Raw genomic sequence first — 21,919 nt, forward strand, 5'->3', positions numbered from 1 at the left:
GATACATAGGAAACCACTATGCTTGTCCTGGATGAAAGATAAGGGAGACACTAAGCATGGATCAGATCACAGTAAACACACAAAGATCAGGCGTGATCAGTTTGGGGTCAATCTCTGGTGACCTGCCTCACCAATGCCAGAGGCTCTTGTCACGTTGACAAAACAGTGTGTGAACCTCTAACCTTCCCCGATTGTGGAAAAGGACTAAGAGATATAATACAAATCTCCTCATGTTGTCTGGTGGTGTACGGTTGTGTATCCACAGTGTATGTGGACAGGCAACGGTGGGCTTGACGGCCACTAGGGAGCCAAGGGAGACAAGACGAGGGAGCAGCTGTGAGAGGAAATTGCCGGGTCGGTGCTCAGCGAGACGAGAGCTGCCCCCCTCGCTTTGTCTGTCGGCCGCGTCACCAGAGCCAGCCTGGGAAGGAGAGGATTGCCTATTCCTTTTCCATTTCCATTAATTCTGCTGGAGCTCCACGCTGCCCTGGTTACTTCTCGTAATTAAATTCTAGTGTGAGGTGAAGGGCAGAGGAGGGGAGAGGAGTGGGTGAGGAACTCAAGGAGTGGAGGGCAGGGGAGGAGAGGGGGTAGAGGGGGTTTCAATACGATCTTATCAGGGTTCACAGACCTCGTCTTCAGAAAATAATCATGTAAATGATGCATGGGTCAGCAGGATTTTCCAATGACTGCCGGATGCCACTCGCCACTCTCTGCCCACAGAACAGCCAACTACAGCAACTACTTTAGAGGAGGAAGAGAATGGAAGAATGAGAGATGTGAGGAGAGGGAGGTTGAAAGTAAGGACTTTGAGGTGAAGCTCTTGATTCCAGTGTTAGATTATGTGCTGAAGTGAGGCCTGCTTTCATTTGTTCAACAGTCACATTGAAGAGGGAAAAGTCTTGCCTGTACTTTTGACTTCTGTACCCCATTCAAATGAATGGGCACAAAGACAAATATATACTCACATGCACACACACACAATAATATTAAACTATCGAGGCCTGAAAACAGCTTTTTCTCATTCCCTGATTAAATCTATTCCATGGCAGATTGCAATTTTCAGACAAAATAGGGACTAGTGACTAGTCTCCAACACATACAATGCTAAGTAGAAATAGACAAATATAAGTTTTCTAGAGGCAATAGCATTTTCTTGAGCCTAGACTGGCCGTGTGCACATCGATCAGTATCTACAGTATATCTTATTTTTATATCTAACGTACTCTGCTGAGGAGTAAACAAACAGTATAGGTTACACCAAACTACCAGTAAAAAGGCCGAGCACAAAACTCTAACCTCCATGGGTCTGGTCTCATTGACAGGAGTTATAGGGTTCAACATACACTGAGTGCACAAAACATTAAGAACACCTGCTCTTTCCATGACAAAGACTGACAAGGTGAATCCAGGTGAAAGCTATGATCCCTTATTGATGTCACGTGTTAAATCCACTTCAATCAGTGTAGATGAAGGGGAGGAGACAGTTTAGAGGGTGAATGGGCAAGACAAAAGTCTAAGTGCCTTTGAACAGGGTATGGTGGTAGGTGCCAGGCGCACCGGTTTGAGTATGTCAAGAACTGCAAAAAACGCTGCTGGGTTTTTCCACGGTCAACAGTTTCCCGTGTGTATAAAGAATGGTCCACAACCCAAAGGAAATCCAGCCAATCTGACACAACTGCCTGAAGCATTGGAGTCAACATGGGCCAGCATGCCTGTGGAACGCTTTCGACCCCTTGTAGAGTCCATGCCCCGACGAAGTGAGGCTGTTCTGAGGGCAAAAGTGGGTGCAACTCAATATTAGGAAGGGGTTCCTAATGTTTTGTACACTCAGTATAAGTATATTGAAGAAATAGCTGTTTTGAATCCTTCCAGATTTTAGAGCCCATTATCTATCACCCGCCAGCTGCCCGCACACCCTATTATACAGGTTCCAATTTATGTATCCATGCTCCAAATGCATATATGCGGTTCAGTTGGTTAACACATACGAATGTAGGTTTATGGAGCAATAACCATTTCTAATATCATTTGTATTGGTGGATGTTTACTGAACCTCTCGAGGCAGTGTTGCTAAAAATTGGTTAGGGAATTGTGTCTTGGTTTGGGAATCACATTTTTTTAAGTGTGAAATATCCTCCCTCGGTCCCCGGTTAATTTCCTGAGCCTCTATCAAGTTTGAAATTTAAATTCACCTGTCTACATTTTTCTTCTTGGTACAAAAATGTGTTGTGGAGTTTTGTTTTGTTAGGTTGAACTTTTGAAGGAGTTTACATTTTTTCGTTTACATTGAACCTGGTGGGAAATCAATCTATAGGAAATAGCTCAGAATTACCTGAGTCTAGGAACAAGACAAACAGAAAGAACTTTTATTTTAATTTTATTTAACCTTTATTTAACTAGTAGGCAAGTCAGTCAATAAAAAAAATTGTATTTAGAATGACACCCTACCCCCCAGGCCAAACCCGGACAATAGGTGCGCCATCTTCTGGGACTCGCCACCACGGCCGGTTGTGACACCCTGGGAACGAACCAGGGTCTGTAGTGACACCTCTAGCACTGCAATGCAGTGCCTTAGACTGCTGCGCCACTTGGGACATGTAACAATAATCACTGGTATTATTTAATGCCGGCTTACAGAACCATTCAAGCCATTATCAATCACAAGGTCATGTTGAACTTGATGCCAGAAGCCCAACAACATCCTGCTCTGTGGGGATAGATAACATTGATAACATCAAATCAAATTGTATTTGTCACATGCTTCGTAGACAACAGGTGTAGACTAACAGTGAAATCCTTAAGTATGGGTTCATTTCCAACATTACAGAGTTAAAGGTAAGAGAAAAAATAAAATATAAATAGTGACATGTGTAGTTGTTATGGGACTGCTGACATACAAGCACACCACAGGATCTATGTATTTTAAACCCTGGTTGGTTGAACTACTTCTACTTTGAGAAGAACAGAAATCTGTCTCCTTCAAAAGAAAAACGTTCTCTGARGTGTTCCTCTAAAACTCATGCATTTCACTTACAGTCAAAGCGTGTGAGTCCAACTCAACAGGGAATTAAAACAACAAGGACAGACAGAAGAGGGAAAAGATCAGGTAGCTCCTCAGGGATTAGAGCTGCCAGCGGAGGAGAGGAGAATCAGTGATCCCTCCGTCATTCTTTCCAGGCAGTGCATGAGTTATCTAAGCATTGATTGGCTAATTTCTCTGTCACACTCTGAACTTAGAGATCCTTTTAATTCTCTATTTGGTTAGGTCAGGGTGTGACTAGGGTGGGCAATCTGTTTTCTATTTCTTTGTTGGCCGGGTATGGTTCCCAATCAGAAGCAGCMGTCTATCATTGTCTCTGATTGGGGATCATTAGGCAGCTTTTTCCCACCTGTAGTTTGTGGGATCTTGTTTTTGTATTGTTGCTGTTGAGCCCTACAAGGCTGTACGTTTCGTTGGTTTCTCTTTCTTGTTTTGTTGCTGGTTATCATTAATAAATATGATTAACCTACCCCACGCTGCATCTTGGTCCGACCATTCTTACAACGACGAGCGTTACAGTCTCCCTGTCTATTAGTCCTGATTGTATAGATGTGTGGTATCATATTTTAGTCATTTAGCAGATGCTTTTATTCAAAACGACTTACAATAAGTGCATTCATCTTAAGATAGTAATTACATTTTTCCTCAATACAGAAGTTATCAGCACATTCAGTGCTTGTAGAAAAAGAAAAGTGCAATTTATTTGTTTTATTTATTTAGTAAATCTTTTTTTTTTAATGGAGGAGATAAGATAGATGTCTTATTTAAGATGCTCTATAAAGAGGTTTCAATTGTTTTCGTAAGATGGGCAGGGACTCTGCTTTTCAATCTTCAGGGGGATGCTCGTTCCACCAATGGGGTGCCAGGTAGGAGAAGAGCTTTGACTGGGCTGAGCGGGAGCTGACCCCCCGTAGGTGTGGAATGACCAAGATAACAGATACGGCAGAACGGAGTGATTGGGTTTGGGTGCAGGTTTTGAGCATAGCCTGAAGGTAGGTAGGGGCAGATCCCCTTGCTGATCCATAGACAAGCACCATGGTCTTGTAGAGGATGCGAGCTTTGACTAAATTAGAAGGGTTGCAGCCACGGGGTGGGGAACTTCTGTAAAACCTACAGGGAGAGGAGCGAACATGGATAGAAAACACACAAATAGTTGACAAAACGACACAATTAGATAATCTGAAAATAGCTAGGTAAAATACTCAGGTGAGAGAGTGACGTCAAGCCTTCCTCTCTTTCCTTCCTCGAATAACTCCTCAGAACACCTCGGCAGAACTGTCTGTTTCGGCAAGGGTTTTAGTTTTGGCAATGAGACTGCTGCTGATACGACCGCTACTTACAGCTGGTCAGTCCTTTAACTAATGCTCCGTTACCTATGATAATGTCTCCAGACCTCCCGTGGTGCGTTCTCTCGCCTGGCGGGCTTTGATGTTGTTTTCCCCCCGAGATGAGTGTGTGGGGAGCAGCATGGAGGTTCCAAGCCCCCAGACCCATCCGGGGGAGACGTCTGCCGTATTCACAATGCTCCCTCAGACTCCCAGAGCTCAGACAGCAAACAACCAAGCAGTGGCGTGCATTCATGTATGCCAAGGGAAGCCAGGCTTCCKCCCCAAATAAATGTATTTTAAATTTTAAAACATAAAATAATTTATCTTTCATCTCTCTGTGTTTCATAATGTTCCTTCAATTCACAAGAGGCTGGATGTACCTCACAGGAGATAGCAGCCGAGCGAGAAAAACAGTGCCCCTCTGTCTCTCTACGTGTAGGCCATCTATCTGATGCTGTCTGGTCCAAATGAGTATGACATTGGTGCCGCTGGTAGCATTGAATGCAAGGGAAGACAGTGAGCATTTGGCCTCCCTTGATAAAAAAAGTTTAAAAAAATTGCCAATCAGCGTTGAGCTAAACTGAGAATGGTCCTGGTGCACCAAAAAAAAGTGTCAAGGGAAGCCAGCTTGGATTTTGGCCTCACTCCTACCAAATCTCATTGAGAGCATGTAAGGAAGCCAAGTAAACTTCATCCACAGAAAAACTAGAATTGTTGCTTCTCGTTGTGTTGTGGTTCTCCGGTGGCTAGCTAAAATTTGGCCTTTCCTAAATTAGTCATCAATGGAGATAGGGATTTGGACTTGTGGTTTTACTCATTTATTTATTTATTTATTTTTATATTTTAAAAATCCTCCCCAATTTTGTGGTATCCAATTGGTAGTAGTTACAGTCTTGTCTCATCGCTACAACTCCCGTACGGACTCGGGAGAGGCGAAGGTCGAGAGCCATGCGTCCTCCAAAACACAACCCACACTGCTTCTTGACACAATGTCCAGCCAACCCGGAAGCCAGCCGCACCAATGTGTCAGAGGAAACACCGTACACCTGGCGACTGTGTCAGCATGCACTGCGCCCGGCCCGCCACAGGAGTCGCTAGTGCACGATGAGACAAGGATATCCCTGCCGGCCAAACCCTCCCTAACCCGAACAACACTGGGCCAATTGTGCGCCGCCCCATGGTCACYGCCAGCTGCGACAGAGCCTGGACTCAAACCCAGAATCTCTAGTGGTACAGATAGCACTGCAATGCAGCGCCTTAGACCACTGCGCCACTCGGGAGGCCCTTTACTTAATTATTTGTACTGGCGGCGATTCTGATCCACCCATTAATTCATACATTGTTGTGACCCTGGCCAGAGAGGATGGAAGTTCAATATGTAGCTAGATGTAGAAGGCTAATGTTAACTAGCTAACATTGCCCATGAATGGAAGTTAGGCTAGCGAGCAAGCATGTTAGCCAGGTAGCCTAGGACAAGAGAAAAAATATTAGTGTGTACTGTATGACAGAGAGACAGACCGTTTCGTCAACATGAAAGAGAGGAGGGTGGCATTTCCATCCGCATTATAAGTAGAGTCAACATGTTTTTCTAATTGCACGAACACGCATGCGCACACACACAGAAATCAGAACCATGGACAGCCACATCATATTTAACTAACGTTGATTGGACTAAATTGTTTTTGGTATCTTTTAGACTAAGCAGTGGTGATTTGATGATGTTGAAATGTTGAAGGTGACATGGTGCTGGAATAGTGGAGGCAGCTCATGTTTTCTTTGTGACTTGCAGTAACTCTCTGTGGTTCTAAATCAATAGTTGTTTAGTGGTCCGAAAATGTCTGAAACATCTACACCATGCTGTAGGTCATGTAACTGTTTATAACATGCAATATGCGTCATGGACTTCACCGGACAGAGGTCGCTATCCCGTTTTGTGATAAAACAAAGGTGTGGTTGAATTGATTCTGCCACTGTGTATTCTTATTGTCTCGGCCTCAGGCTTATATATATCACAGTGTCAAGGCATATGAACTAACAGGTTATAGAGCAAACAACACAATTATCACAACACATAGGTTGTAATATGGCTTTTCCGCGTGAAACAAATAATACAGTTTTTCCTATCCTCTATTGGTTTATTCATTGGTGTCTCTAGGAATATTAATGACAATGCTCTACAGTCAATCCCATTCTGTGTCTAGGCGCTTCGTCCTCTCATAGTACTGTAGGGAAGCCAAGTAAACTGGATGTTGTCAGCAGACCCATATTATGAAAGAGGTGATAACGGCCCTCTTCACTCTAACCAGGCCATGCAGACAGCCCTAGAAATCACTTGTAATAGGTGTGTGTGTGTGGGTGCGTGTGTGTGCGTGCGTGCGTGCGTGCGTCCGTGCGTGTCGTCCGTGCGTGCGTGCGTGCGTATGCGTAAGCATGTACAGATGTTGGCACTTGCAGCTGCCTGTCTCATTGTCTCACTTCCCATTATCTCTCTCGACTCCCTCTTAATCTCCACCTTCCCAAAATGTAAATGTGGATGTTACTGTATATCTGAAAGATCCATCACATTAAAGTAAAAATAGATTGTATTTTCAAATCTGATCTAATTTTCATGGTTTACAGCAATCAGGCTGTGGAATCAGCATTGGTTTGAGGCAATCAGATGAATGTACTTAACCCTCCTCAATATCCAGTCTGCCTCACATCCGGCTGTGATTGGGAGTCCCATAGAGTGGCGCACAATTGGCCCAGCGTCGTCCGGGTTTGGCCGGGGTAGGCCGTCATTGTAAATAAGAATTTGTTCTTAACTCCCTTGCCTAATTAAATTAATTTAAAAAATTACATTAAAAAATATATATGCCCTCCAGTTTATGACCAGTGTTTCCATGTTACGACGCTTATAAACTGCTCTGTAGCGTACTGGTCCTATATGTGCTGGTCCACTGCGGCACTCTTCCTGGTGTTTTTACACACCATCCCTCCTTGCAGCTTTTTACAATGCTGCTCCCTAACCATGAAGTCCAATAAGAAGTATGGCTTGTTTTATTCTGCTGTTCAGCCCGTCTTATAGGGCTGACCTCTGTTCTTCTGCAGTGAAAAAGTGTGTGTGTGTGTGTGTGTGTGTGTGTGTGTGTGTGTACCACTTTGCACAGAACATTTTGTAGTGTTAAAGCAACACTTAAGAGTTGATTTTACACTATCTCAAAGTACATATGGTCCCACTCTACAGAGTATAAAAAGTACTCTGATTACAGTGTTACATTTTGAATGTTCATGTAACACTCTGTAGTCTAAAAAAAATGCATTACGCTAGCCAGTGTTAATCAAATTTGACACTGTAAGGTAATTAATACAGTGCTATTTCTATTCAACCATATTTGATCTAGAGTTAACTCCTATTAGTGTTAAACAAAAACACTGTTACAGTAAGTCATTTTGGGTGTTGTTTTAACACTATGGTGTAAAGCCTCATTTGCATATTTCCCATGGTGCCTTTTCTTTTCGAGTGAATTATAGAGCTTCCACCCATGACTGTATTTGTTAGTGACAGAGACATGGTTGTTAAATTCTTTCCTTTTAAATGCCTGTGGCTTTCACCTAATGAGTACCTAGGTGAATAGCATCATTTAAATTACAATATATGACAATACATTACATATATCATAAGGTCTTCCCACTGGGGACACACTGGTTAAATCAACATTGTTTCCGTGTCATTTCAATGAAATTACGTTGAACCAACTGGAAATAAACTCAGCAAAAAAAGAAACGTCCTCTCACTGTCAACTGCGTATATTTTCAGCAAACTTAACATGTGTAAATATTGGTACGAACATAACAAGATTCAACAACTGAGACATAAACTGTTCCACAGACATGCGACTAACAGAAATGGAATAATGTGTCCTTGAACAAAGGGAGGTCAAAATCAAAAGTAACAGTCAGTATCTGGTGTGGCCACCAGCTGCATATAGTACTGCAGTGCATTTCCTCCTCATGYACTGCACCAGATTTGCCAGTTCTTGCTGTGAGATGTTACCCCACTCTTCCACCAAGGCACCTGCAAGTTCCGGGACATTTCTTGGGGGAATGGCCCTAGCCCTCACCCTCCAATCCAACAGGTCCCAGACGTGCTCAATGGGATTGAGATCCGGGCTCTTCGCTGGCCATGGCACCTGCAAGACACTGACATTCCTGTCTTGCAGGAAATCACGCATAGAACAAGCAGTATGGCTGGTGGCATTGTCATGTTGGAGGGTCATGTCAGGATGAGCCTACAGGAAGTGTACCACATGAGGGAGGTAACGCACAGCGTTGAGATTGCCTGCTATGACAACAAGCTCAGTCCGATGATGCTGTGACACACTGCCCCAGACCATGACGGACCCTCCACCTCCAAATCGATCCCGCTCCAGAGTACAGGCCTCAGCGTTTCGCTCATTCCTTCGACGATAAACGCAAATCCGACCATCACCCCTGGTGAGACAAAACCACGACTTGTCAGTGAAGAGCACTTTTTGCCAGTCCTGTCTGGTCCTGCGACGGTGGGTTTGTGCCCATAGGCGACATTGTTGCCGGTGATGTCTGCTGAGGACCTGCCTTACAACAGGCCTACAAGCCCTCAGTCCAGCCTCTCTCAGCCTATTCTGGACAGTCTGAGCACTGATGGAGGGATTGTGCGTTCCTGGTGTAACTCGGGCAGTTGTTGCCATCCTGTACCTGTCCCGCAGGTGTGATGTTCGGATATACCGATCCTGTGCAGATGTTGTTACACGTGGTCTGCCACTGTGAGGACGATCAGCTGTCCGTCCTGTCTCCCTGTAGCGCTGTCTTAGGCATCTCACAGTACAGACATTGCAATGTATTGCCCTGGCCACATCTGCAGTCCTCATGCCTCCTTGCAGCATGCCTAAGGCACGTTCACGCAGATGAGCAGGGACCCTGGGCATCTTTTTTTCGTGTTTTTCAGAGTCAGTAGAAAGGCCTCTTTAGTGTCCTAAGTGTTCATAACTGTGACCTTAACTGCCTACCGTCTGTAAGCTGTTAGTATCTTAACGACCGTTCCACAGGTGCATGTTCATTAAATATTTATGGTTCATTGATCAAGCATGGGAAACAATGTTTAAACCCTTTGCAATGAAGATCGGTGAAGTTATTTGGATTTTAATGAATTATCTTTGAAAGACAGGGTCCTGAAAAAGGGACGTTTCTTTTTTTGCTGAGTTTAGACATGGAATTGACGTCTGTGCCCAGTGGGTTACTTTGATGGCCTAGTTTCATCCTAACACAATAATGTTAGGAAACTCCTGGTTTACAGGCACATCAGGCCTGCAAGTCACATAATGCTGGCTTGCAAAGTGGGGCGGCAGCGTAGCCTAGTGGTTAGAGCGTTGGACTAGTAACCGAAAGGTTGCGAGATCGAATCCCCGAGCTGACAAGGTACAAATCTGTCGTTCTGCCCCTGAACAGGCAATTAACCCACTGTTCCTAGGCCGTCATTGAAAATAAGAATTTGTTCTTAACTGACTTGCCTAGTAAAATAAAGGTAAAAAGAAAGAAAAAAAGAAAAAAAAAATGTGTAATTCCTATTGGAATCCAGCCAGAGTTAGGATATCCAACAGTTGGAATTGTTATTCACCTGCAACCTGCATTCAGAAAGACTATCAAGGGTTAGGAAACTTCTTTTTTTATTTAAAAAAAATTAAAAGACTTCCTTAACCATTTAACCTGGAATAACCACTTCAATAACGGTTGCAATATATCAGGCTAACTGATTGGATTAGTTTAGAAAACTGTATGTTACTTACACAGATAATTAAAACAATCCTTGAAAAATCTACCTGCAGTAGAGCATGCTGGGAAATATGATAATGATGGGTGTGGGTTTTGATGGGACTGTTTTACTCTCCACAGTCTAAAACAATAACTCTGGTTATTAACACCAACACTGGGGTGTATTTCACACCACTGAGTGTTCATTTCACTCTTACAGAGTGAATTTCAATCCTGAATCAACAGAAATGTTACACTGAAAAATCAATACTGACCAATTTGCTCGGATATACCGATCCTGTGCAGATGTTGGATGATGGATGATGAGCGGCAGGTAGCCTAGTGGTTAGAGRATTGGGCCAGTACCCAAAAGGTTGCTGGTTTGAATCCCTGAGCCTAAAATATTTTTAAAAATCTGTCTATGTGCCCATAACCTAAATTTGCTCTAGTAAAACTACTGTGATTTCCAGTAAAACAACACATTCCACTGCATGTAGCATTAAAAACAGTATATATACATGATCCTAATCTTAAAAAGAGACCACCCAGCCCCCAGAGCTCCTCTACCCCTCCAGGGAGAGCTGTCTGTGGGACTGAACAGGGACATCCCCTGAGGCTCCACACACCAGGAGGCAGACAGCCAACTAAGGACAGAATCAATTCAGKCCTTTTCTCATTCCCATTGCCACATCCCAGGACACTGGCCAGATTTAAGGTATTGAAAACATTAAGAATTTCATTCCAAAATGCTATATATACACATTTTCAGAAATGTTGGTAAATTAGCTTTTTTGTTTAAAGAACTTATGAAAGAGATTGGTGTGTTTTTCCCAGATCTAATCATGGCATGCGGTTGTTAAATGACAGACATGTATTTGTTTCAAACCTATCGCTGGGTGGATTTGCAAAATCCCCAATTGTAATACATCTAAAATCTATTAATTCAAAATCTGAGGACAGCAATATTTTATACACACAAAGATTACTCTAGGCATTCATTTCTGATGAAAAAAAACACAAATATGGAAAAATGTATGGATATACAGTAGCTTTCTACTATAGGAAAATAAAAATGTTGTGCTGGTAATATGGGTCAGATGTTGAGACCTGGTTGTGAAAACCGTTTTTGCTGTAGTACTGGTGCAACCATGACGCTAACGAATCTGCACTGGCTTGATTCTTTAGGAAGCTTGGAAACAAATGTACAGATGTCTTATCATTACAACAACTAACTGTATCTGGGAGATTGTTTTCATAGTCACACAGTGCTCCCAAAATAAAACCCCTGGTCACACAGCAAAATATTTAGTCGCATATGCATTTGGTCGCAATTTAGAGCCCTGCAGACACCCTCTTCCCAACTGCAGGCTTTGACAAGCAGCCATTCTGAGTACATGCTCAGACAGAGATTCCCTCTCAGTCTCAGCCCAGCATTAGGTTAATAGAACATGACTGCGGTTCAAAACCATGGTGGGACACACCTGCAACAATTATAAAGCTATTTCTAGCTCCATTCACAATCCCCGCAATACAGCCCTTGAAATATTGATATTCCTCTCTGTCTCAATTTAGAATATTACACATTTAGTAGAGTGCAGTCACTACCAATGTCTAACAAATTACTTCTTCCCTCTCTATCTCTCTCTTGATTATAATACTTCCCATTTATCTTATAAGCACATCTAACCAGTCCTTCTTATTCCATATTTAACTTAGTCATCCACTTTCCAGGAAAAAGAGCTTGACATTTATGTTACCCATGCCTATTCTTAGCCTTGTTCATGATGACTCACATTGAGATCATATATTTTCATTAGAAAATGATGTCCGGAAGATAATTGAGAGAAAGTCGATATGATTGCTACTACATTAAGGGCAATTTAAATAGTGGATATAATGGACATGATGGATACTGATAACTGAAGACAGACTTAAATAAGATGTAAATAGTTTTTACAGAATGCATCGCTTCCCCCTGAAAGAAAACGTGTGTGACGCGCATGTGCTGAAAATGTAGTATAGCCTATTATTCTTATTCATGAATGTGGATTATGATAATTTCTCACCTCCGAAAAGCACGACCGCTGCGAGCCCCAGTGTGCAGAGAAGAGTCATCTTTCCTTTGGATGATTCAGAAAGTTCCAAACGCACAGAAAGGGGGAAAAAGCGAGACAGCTCCGGTCACTACCGACGTTCCCGAGGGAAGGTGCCAAAAGTTTGCTCAAAACTTTTCTCTCCTCTCTTTCAAATACTAACAGGATAAACGTTTTCCATTCATTAAACAATTGATGTATCTACTCAGTACAATTGCTGGAAGCTGACGAAAGTCCGACAGTCAACAGCCATCGCTGAAACGACAGGTACCCAAACAGTGCGACATGTCTTGCTCGAATGGTGCCGAGGAGGGAAATGAGCAACTCCTGGGGAATAACGGTCCGTCCCAGTATCCACCCCTGATGCAACAAAATAGAATTTATCCTAAATGAATCTGTTTATTGTTTGTTCCCTGCAACACGTTGCATTGGCTAAATGATTTAAGAGTTTTATTGGCCCGGTTTAGAGTTACCTCGTGTATGTTTTATTGACGTTGATTACAGGTGTGTCCGTTGTGCAGATTATGATTCCTACATCACTGGTTGTGCCTCCCGACGCTGGTCTTTGACATAACACGCTGCAGTTATTTTTTGTATTGCAAAAACAACTCATGAAAACGATCTAATATTTAGCATTCATCAAATATAATGTTCATTTTTGTAAAATGCCTTTCAATCGTTTTCTGCTGGTCCATTTTTAGTTGTGCGTCGTAGCCTACAGTCTTTTACGCATAGGGTACGTCGAGTGTCTTTCCAAAAAATGCATATAATTTCTCTATAAGAATTCTTTATCTATGTTTTCAACACGGTATGTAGACAGATCTTCAGCGGTTTAATACTCTCTACCTGAGTAGGCTAAGATTTTATGTGTCCAGCTATTTCGTAATTCATAAATTTCGCCCTCAGGGGTTAATCAATACGACAGTTATGCTATCATAAGATTACATAATGCTTTTAATAGTCCTACTTTTCGTGTGTTAAATAAGTGAATATTGTTGAATTCATCTCGTGTTCCTCTCACCACTCTGCAACGATGGCAGTTAGTGATTCATGATCTGCGGGCTCCGCAGAGAAACCAAATGAGATAGAATTTGCCAATCCAGCGTGAGCGTTCTAAGTATGAGGTGTGACGTGCGCGCAAATTGACCATATGTAGCCTAATTGCCAACATAATTAAAGTKTTGTATTAATATGAATTAAGCTATAACATGTTGTAGGGTTGTAATTAACCAAGGCACTGAATAGGGGTGGGAAAAGCACGTGTTAAATTTCAGATTGACACCCAGAAATGATCACTTTGGAATGGTTCCCTTCACCTCATCTCACCGGTCATTTTGAGTATGATTCGCCATTACAATCCCTCTATTTTTCATCCTACATTATGGAAATTCTATTCTCTCATCAGTTCAACACAGAGCAGCTATGATATATGTGACATAAGTCCTTACAGTTGCGTATAACCTGTTGTGTTGGTCTCACAGTTTACAGTACGGGACCTTTATAAGATTCAACAGTGCCCCCTATAGGATAAAGGCTCATTGTACAAGCATTGACAACCACTGTGAGCTGTCTATTCTTCACTTTGGGTGTTTTCACATATAGTCCTCTTTAAAATAACCTGTCTTAGTACTCTTTAAAGTGAACTCTGGTGTAAAAATAACTAAGTTAAAGAACTAAGTTATCTTTGTATTCACACTGCCCTCACATTTGAATGAGGACTCAACTCTTTTGCCAGTTCACTTCATCTATTTTGTACTCCGAGTTCTCTTTGAATTCACATTCCTATGTTTAGAATGGAACCAAGATATTTTTCCAACATTCGTTCAATGGCAAAGGTGCATAAAGATGGAGGAATTCAAATACTGTATGACATCTTTGTTTGAACACTATCTCCACAGACCTTTCAAACTAGTGCGCGCGACATGGTTAAATGGGCCTATAAATCAGCACAATCTACTTTTTCATTTTTTCAAATTGTCACCGTCCTGGAGCTAAAATTGGGATCTCCGCTGAGCTAACCGGCAATTGCTGGCCGTCACAGGAGAAATGACGTGTGTGAATTTGGAGGGGAAAGTGTTCTTTCCTCTGCTCTCCTTCCCATCTCCTCCTATCGCTTCCATCTGCCCAGGAGTATTTACATAAGTAGACTTGAGGAAATGTTAAAAAACCTGGTCTTCCATTCATTGTTCGCGGAAACAACTGAGTGGTTATGTTGTTTGGTGTCCTCTTTCATAGAGCATTGAGAGATGCACTTTGTCCATTACTTTAATGGTAGCAGGGCTGCTAAACATTGCCTCACAAGAACCCTTGATCTAAAAAACATGAATGGCTTTGGAGTGGAAGGTTGATCGATGTGAGATCACATCCCAAAATAGGATGAAGGGAACAAATCCGCACACACAGAGTCAGACAAACATAATTACCCATCATAAGTCCTAATCCTCACCATGTCTTAATTGACATACCCTGCTCAGTGCACACTTCTGATATGTCACTTTGACAAACTTCATGCAGGATAAGTGACTGAATGAAGAGGACAGCCATCTTGATTCTGTTGACTGAACTTTATTGGCTGTCTGACTCAGAGGCTTGACTGACTGCAGCATCGGAGTGGCTCTTTGAGTATCTGGGACGTGGGGAGCAAGTACATCTCCCGAGAGCACTTGGCTGTGTTTAGCAGCCCTTCTGCTACCCGCTGGTTCACAGAGGCCGTGTTCACCCAGAAACTAAATCATTAAAGTATTGATGAGCTGCATAAGACAGGTGCTGCTGCATTGGTCTGATTCCACCTGAGAGACTGTTAGCCCAATCTGTATCAATTACTAGATGGATGGGGGGAATGGAGGGTATGCAGCAACTTGACAAGTATGCTGATGTCTTCGATTGTCTGGACAGGAAGACGTTTGATGTGAAACTTCAGAGGCTTGAGGTCCTCATGTCATCTTACCACTGTACTTTCAATGTGGGTTGTCTGCACACACCAAGACCAAGTTAGCCCATTGAGCAAAAGCCTAGGTATTACCTCAGGGAGCTAAAACCAGTATTCACGTATAAGGCAAGGTTACTCATCTTGCAAGCATAGTCAAAAAATTATCAAATACACAGAGAGAGAGAGAGAAACACACACACACACACACACACACACACACACACACACACACACACACACACACACAGCAATTCCCTTTCATGCCAGGGCACTCTGCAGCCTGTGTGCCTGTACTCTGGCCTCTGTCTGCTAATGTCAGGTCCAGTAATTAACATTTATCAGTCTCTGACCAAGACCTTTCCCGACGAGAGGAGAGTGACGTCTAACCCGCCGTACTATTTTCCCTCCCGCTCTACCGCTCTCTCGCTCCCTCAGTCATTATAATGGCAGGCGGTCAGAGAGAGAGCTCAGATCAAGTCAAAACAGTCATCTGCAGTCATTACCTACTGTAAGACAGATAACCCTGAGTAAAGGATCAATTTGGCTGCTGGCATTATAGTATGGTTCATAAGCAGCCACATAGAATGCAAACAAGGGGCGTAAACATGGTGGGTGTAAACTAGGTAGGCCAGGGGGTATCTTCCCTCCTCATCAATGTGATTTCATACCAGAATCTGGGTCTGGAAAATGCTGAGTGGTGAGACCCTGTTGGCAATGGGTAAATAGGTTGAATTTAATTTGTGGATGGACATCATATTAAGTCATTGATGTAACACCTTGAGACTCCCATACCAGCTCCAAATGAAGTGGATTAGCTTTGGCAGAGGGAAGCAGGGATCAAAGAACATTGATAGGCTACCTGTGGAGTGGACAACTGCTGTGGGTGAAATGCCATCAGAGGCTGAAAGAAGCAAAGCTGATATTACTGTCATGACAGTGATCCTACATTATGAATATGAATCACTGGCTCCCGTAAGAGATTCTTTCATTTTGTTCCTTGCCAAAAAGCTATTTACTGGGAGCTCAGAAAGGAACAGTATCTTGATGCCCAGACAGGCAGACAGCTTTTTTTTAAGGTAGTGTAATGAGTGCGCTGAGAGCCGGGAAGCAAGTTCAGGGAGTGAGTGTTTTAATAAATAAATGAAACAATAAACACGTAACACAAACAATGCACCAACATGAAAACAGAGTCAATAACACCTGAGGAAAGAACCAAGGGGAGTGACAGATATAGGGAAGYTAATCAAGGAAGTGGTGAAGCGAGACGATGGTGACAGGTGTGCGGGATAATCAGCAGCCTGATGACCTAGAGGCCGGAGAGGGAGTATACGTGACAGGTAGATTATATCTAAATTGTAGGCGCGATCAAAGGTAAGTGGTAACTCTGGGGAGGAAACGTTCATTAGTTTATGTTATTTTGACATTAATACCCAGAGACGCACCGTTACCATGGCACAGAATAATCATCTGAATGCAATCAGGAAGTATGGTGATAATTGCCACTTGTTGTTTTGGCCCCGTCACCATCATCCCTGGGCGTTTGCTCACTCGCTTTGATAGACACGTACAGCACTAAATTAATTGAGGCCAGCAGGACTCAAACAAAGGAATATGTTTATTTTATTAGCCGCCATGTAAAAATAACTAACCCTGGTTGCATACGCTAATTAATTTGGCGCCCCTACATCCAGAGTTGAATGTATGTCTGACCTCTGGCTTTGTCTCTCGACATGAGAGAAAGTGGGGCCATCATAGCACTTATAAAGGTGCGTTTTCAGTGGAGAGAAAATACTCAACACCTATCATTTAAGCCTCAATGTTAGCATTGATGAATCATGTGTCTAGACTTGTTCCATACAGCCTGAGACATTGCCAGACAGACAGCGTCAATTAAACATGGAAGATAAATCATTGTCAAAAAGTCAATCTCAGAGTCATAAATGAAAGCGCTGCCATTAAGTACTTTTATGACATTTGTATTTATTATGGATCCCTATTAGCTACTGCCAAGACAGCAGCTATTCTTCCTGGGGTCCAGCAAAATTAAGGCAGTTTATAGAATTTTAAAAACATTACAATACATTCACTGATTTCACAACACACTGTGTGCCCTCAGTCCCCTGCTCCACCACATATCTACAGTACAAAATCCATGTGTGCGTGTGTGTATAGTGCATATGTTATCGTGTGTGTGTATGCATGTGTCTGTGCCTATGTTTGTGTTGCTTCACAGTCCCCGCTGTTCCATAATGTTTCTTTTTTGAATCAGTTTTTTAAATCCAATTTCACTACTTGCATCAGTTACTTGATGTGGAATAGAGTTCCATGTAGTCATGGCTCTATGTAGTACTGTGTGCCTCCGATAGTCTGTTATGACTATGGAAGGCGTACCGTACTACATAGATCACATCATAATCTTGATGTGATTGGCCTGACTGAAACATGGCTTAAGCCTGATGAATTTACTGTGTTAAATGAGGCCTCACCTCCTGGTTACACTAGTGACCATATTCCCCGTGCATCCCGCAAAGGCGAAGGTGTTGCTAACATTTATGATAGCAAATTTCAATTTACAAAAAACCCCAGACGTTTTCGTCTTTTGAGCTTCTAGTCATGAAATCTATGCAGCCTACTCAATCACTTTTTATCGCTACTGTTTACAGGCCTCCTGGGCCATATACAGCGTTCCTTACTGAGTTACCTGAATTCCTATCGGACCTTATAGTCATGGCAGATAATATTCTAATTTTTGGTGATTTTAATATTCACATGGAAAAGTCCACAGACCCACTCCAAAAGGCTTTCGGAGCCATCATCGACTCAGTGGGTTTTGTCCAACATGTCTCTGGACCTACTCACTGTCACAGTCATACTCTGGACCTAGTTTTGTCCCGTGGAATAAATGTTGTGGATCTTAATGTTTTTCCACATAATGCTGTACTATCGGACCACCATTTTATTACGTTTACAATCGCAACAAATAATCTGCTGAGACCCCAACCAAGGATCATCAAAAGTCGTGCCATAAATTCTCAGACAACCCAAAGATTCCTAGATGCCCTTCCAGACTCCCTCCGCCTACCCAAGGACGTCAGAGTACAAAAATCAGTTAACCACCTAACTGAAGAAATCAATTTAACCTTGCGCAATACCCTAGATGCAGTCGCACTCCTAAAAACAAAAAACATTTGTCATAAAGAAACTAGCTCCCTGGTATACAGAAAATACCCGAGCTCTGAAGCAAGCTTCCAGAAAATTGGAACGGAAATGGCGCCACACCAAACTGGAAGTCTTCCGACTAGCTTGGAAAGACAGTACCGTGCAGTATTGAAGAGCCCTCACTGCTGCTCGATCATCCTATTTTTCCAACTTAATTGAGGGGAAAAAGAACAATCCAAAATGTATTTTTGATACTGTCGCAAAGCTAACTAAAAAGCAGCATTCCCCAAGAGAGCATGGCTTTCACTTCAGCATTGATAAATTCATGAACTTCTTTGAGGAAAAGATCATGATCATTAGAAAGCAAATTACGGACCCCTCTTTAAATCTGCGTATTCCTCCAAAGCTCAGTTGCCCTGAGTCTGCACAACTCTGCCAGGACCTAGGATCAAGGGAGACACACAAGTGTTTTAGTACTATATCTCTTGACACATTGATTAAAATAATCATGGCCTCTAAACCTTCAAGCTGCATATGTAACGGATGTGAAATGGCTAGCTAGTTAGCGGGTACGCGCTACTAGCATTTCAATCAGTTACGTCACTTTGCTCTGAGACTTTAAGTAGGGTTTCCCTTGCTTGCAGGGCCGTGGCCTTTGGTGAGGATGGGTAACGATGCTTCGTGGGCGCGTTGTTGATGTGTGCAGAAGGTCCCTGGTTCGCGCCGGGTAATGGCGAGGGGAGCGGTTTAAAGTTATACTGTTACATTGATGCTGTTGACCCGGATCACTGGTTGTGCGCGGAAAAGAGAGGTTGAAAAGGGGGTGAGTGTGAACGGATTGTGAAATGGCTAGCTAGTTAGCGGGTACGCGCTCTAGCATTTCATATCAGTACGTCACTTGCTCTGAGACTTAAGTAGGGTTTCCCTTGCTCTGCAAGGGCCGTGGCCTTTGTGGAGCGATGGGTAACGATGCTTCGTGGGCGACCGTTGTTGATGTGTGCAGAAGGTCCCTGGTTCGCGCCCGGGTATGGGCGAGGGGACGGTTTAAAGTTATACTGTTACACATACTGGACCGTATTCCGACTAAACTACTGAAAGAGCTGCTTCCTGTGCTTGGCCCTCCTATGTTGAACAAAATAAACGTCTCTCTATCCACCGGATGTGTACCAAACTCACTAAAAGTCGCAGTAATAAAGCCTCTCTTGAAAAAGCCAAACCTTGACCCAGAAAATATTTGAAAAACTATCAGCCTATATCAAATCTCCCATTCCTCTCAAAACATTTTGAAAAAGTGGTTTTGCAGCAACTCACTGCCTTCCTGAAGACAAACAATGTATACAAAATGCTTCAGTCTGGTTTTAGACCCCATTATAACACTGAGACTGCACTTGTGAAGGTGGTAAATTACCTTTTAATGGCGTCAGACCGAGGCTCTGCATCTATCCTCGTGCTCCTAGACCTTAGTGCTGCTTTTGATACCATCGATCACCACATTCTTTTGGAGAAATTGGAAACCTAAATTGGTCTGCACGGACAAGTTCTGGCTTGGTTTAGATCTTATCTGTCGGAAAGATATCAGTTTGTCTCTGTGGATGGTTTGTCCTCTGACAAATCAACTGTAAACTTCAACTTCCTCAAGGTTCCGTTTTAGGACCACTTTGTTTTCACTATATATTTTACCTCTTGGTGATGTCATTCAGAAACATAATGTTAACTTTCACTGCTATGCGGATGACACACAGCTGTACATTTCGATGAAACTCATTTCGATGAAGCTCCAAAATTGCCCTCCCTGGAAGCCTGTGTTTCAGACATAAGGAAGTGGATGGCTGCAAATGTTCTACTTTTAAACTCGGACAAAACAGAGATGCTTGTTCTTGGTCCCAAGAAACAAAGAGATCTTCTATTGAATCTGACAATTAATCTTGATGGTTGTACAGTCGTCTCAAATAAAACTGTGAAGGACCTCTGCGTTACTCTGGACCCTGATCTCTCTTTTGCCGAACATATCAAGACCATTTCAAATACACCTTTTTTTCCAACTACATAACATTGAAAAAATCTGAAACTTTCTGTCCAAAAATGATGCAATAAACTTAATCCATGCTTTTGTCACTAGGTTGGACTACTGCAATGCTCGACTTTCCGCCTACCCGGTTAAAGCACTAAATAAACTTTGGTTAGTGCTAAACACGGCTGCTAGAATCTTGACTAGAACCAAAAAATTTGATCATATTACTCCAGTGCTAGCTTCTCTACACTGGCTTCCTGTTAATGTTTGGGCTGATTTCAATGTTTTACTGCTAACCTACAAAGCATTACATGGTCTTGCTCCTACCTATCTTTCCGATTTGGTTCCGCTACGGTCACAAGATGCAGGCCTCCTTACTGTCCCTAGAATTTCTAAGCAAACAGCCGGAGGCAGAGCTCCATTTTTATGGAATGGTCTGCCTACCCATATGAGAGACGGAGACTCGGTCTCAACCTTTAAGTCTTTATTAAAGACTCATCTCTTCAGTAGGTCCTATGATTGAGTGTAGACTGGCCCAGGAGTGTGAAGGTGAACAGAAAGGCACTGGAGCAACGAACCTCCCTTGCTGTCTCTGCCTGGCTGGTTCCCCTCTTTCCACTGGGATTCTCTGCCTCTAACCCTATTACAGGGGCTGAGTCACTGGCTTACTGGTGCTCTTCCATGCCGTCCCTAGGAGGGGTGCGTCACTTGAGTGGGTTGAGTCACTGACGTGATCTTCCTGTCTGGGTTGGCGCCCCCCCTTGGGTTGTGTCGTGGAGGAGATCTTTGTGGGCTATACTCGGCCTTGTCTCAGGATGGTAAGTTGGTGGTTGAAGATATCCCTCTAGTGGTGTGGGGGCTGTGCTTTGGCAAAGTGGGTGGGGTTATATCCTGCCTTTTGGCCGTGTCCGGGGGTGATGTCGGATGGGGCCACAGTGTCTCCCGATCCCTAATGTCTCAGCCTCCAGTATTTATGCTGCAGTATGTGTTGGGGGGCTAGGGTCAGTCTGTTATATCTGGAGTATTTCTCCTGTCTTATCTGGTGTCCTGTGTGAATTTAATCAAATCAAATCAATCAAAGTTTATTTGTCACGTGCACTGAATACAACAGGTGTAGGTAGACCTTACAGTGAAATGCTTACTTACAGGCTCTAACCAATAGTGCAAAAAAGGTATTAGGTGAACAATAGGTAAGTATAGAAATAAAACAACAGTAAAAAGAGAGGCTATATACAGTAGCGAGGCTATAAAAGTAGCGAGGCTACATACAGACACCGGTTAGTCAGGCTGATTAAAGTTAGTATGTACATGTAGACATGGTTAAAAGTGACTATGCATATATGATGAACAGAGAGTAGCAGTAGCGTAAAAGAGGGGTTGGTGGGTGGTGGGTGGCGGGTGGCGGGACACAATGCAAATAGCCCGGTTAGCCAATGTGCGGGAGCACTGGTTGGTCGGCCCAATTGAGGTAGTATGTACATGAATGTATAATTAAAGTGACTATGCATATATGATAAACAGAGAGTAGCAGCAGCGTAAAAAGAGGGTTGGGGGGGGGGGGGGGGGGGGGGAGGGGGGGGGGGAACA

The 21,919-nt window shown here is 43.0% G+C and overlaps 1 protein-coding gene across 1 annotated transcript in view; it reads right to left on the minus strand.

The window, feature by feature from the left end:
- The window catches only part of LOC111964510 (transmembrane protein 132C-like), a 213,652-nt gene extending 201,104 nt beyond the window's left edge, over positions 1 to 12,548 (minus strand). The window contains exon 1 of the mRNA XM_070443579.1: positions 12,207 to 12,548. Within this exon, the coding sequence (XP_070299680.1) occupies positions 12,207 to 12,255 (49 nt within the window). The 5' untranslated portion in view covers positions 12,256 to 12,548. The remainder of the gene's footprint in view (positions 1 to 12,206) is intronic.
- Between the last annotated feature and the right edge of the window lie 9,371 nt (positions 12,549 to 21,919).

The sequence above is a fragment of the Salvelinus sp. IW2-2015 genome, linkage group LG5 (assembly GCF_002910315.2).
Source record: "Salvelinus sp. IW2-2015 linkage group LG5, ASM291031v2, whole genome shotgun sequence".
NCBI classification, from domain to species: Eukaryota; Metazoa; Chordata; class Actinopteri; order Salmoniformes; family Salmonidae; genus Salvelinus; species Salvelinus sp. IW2-2015.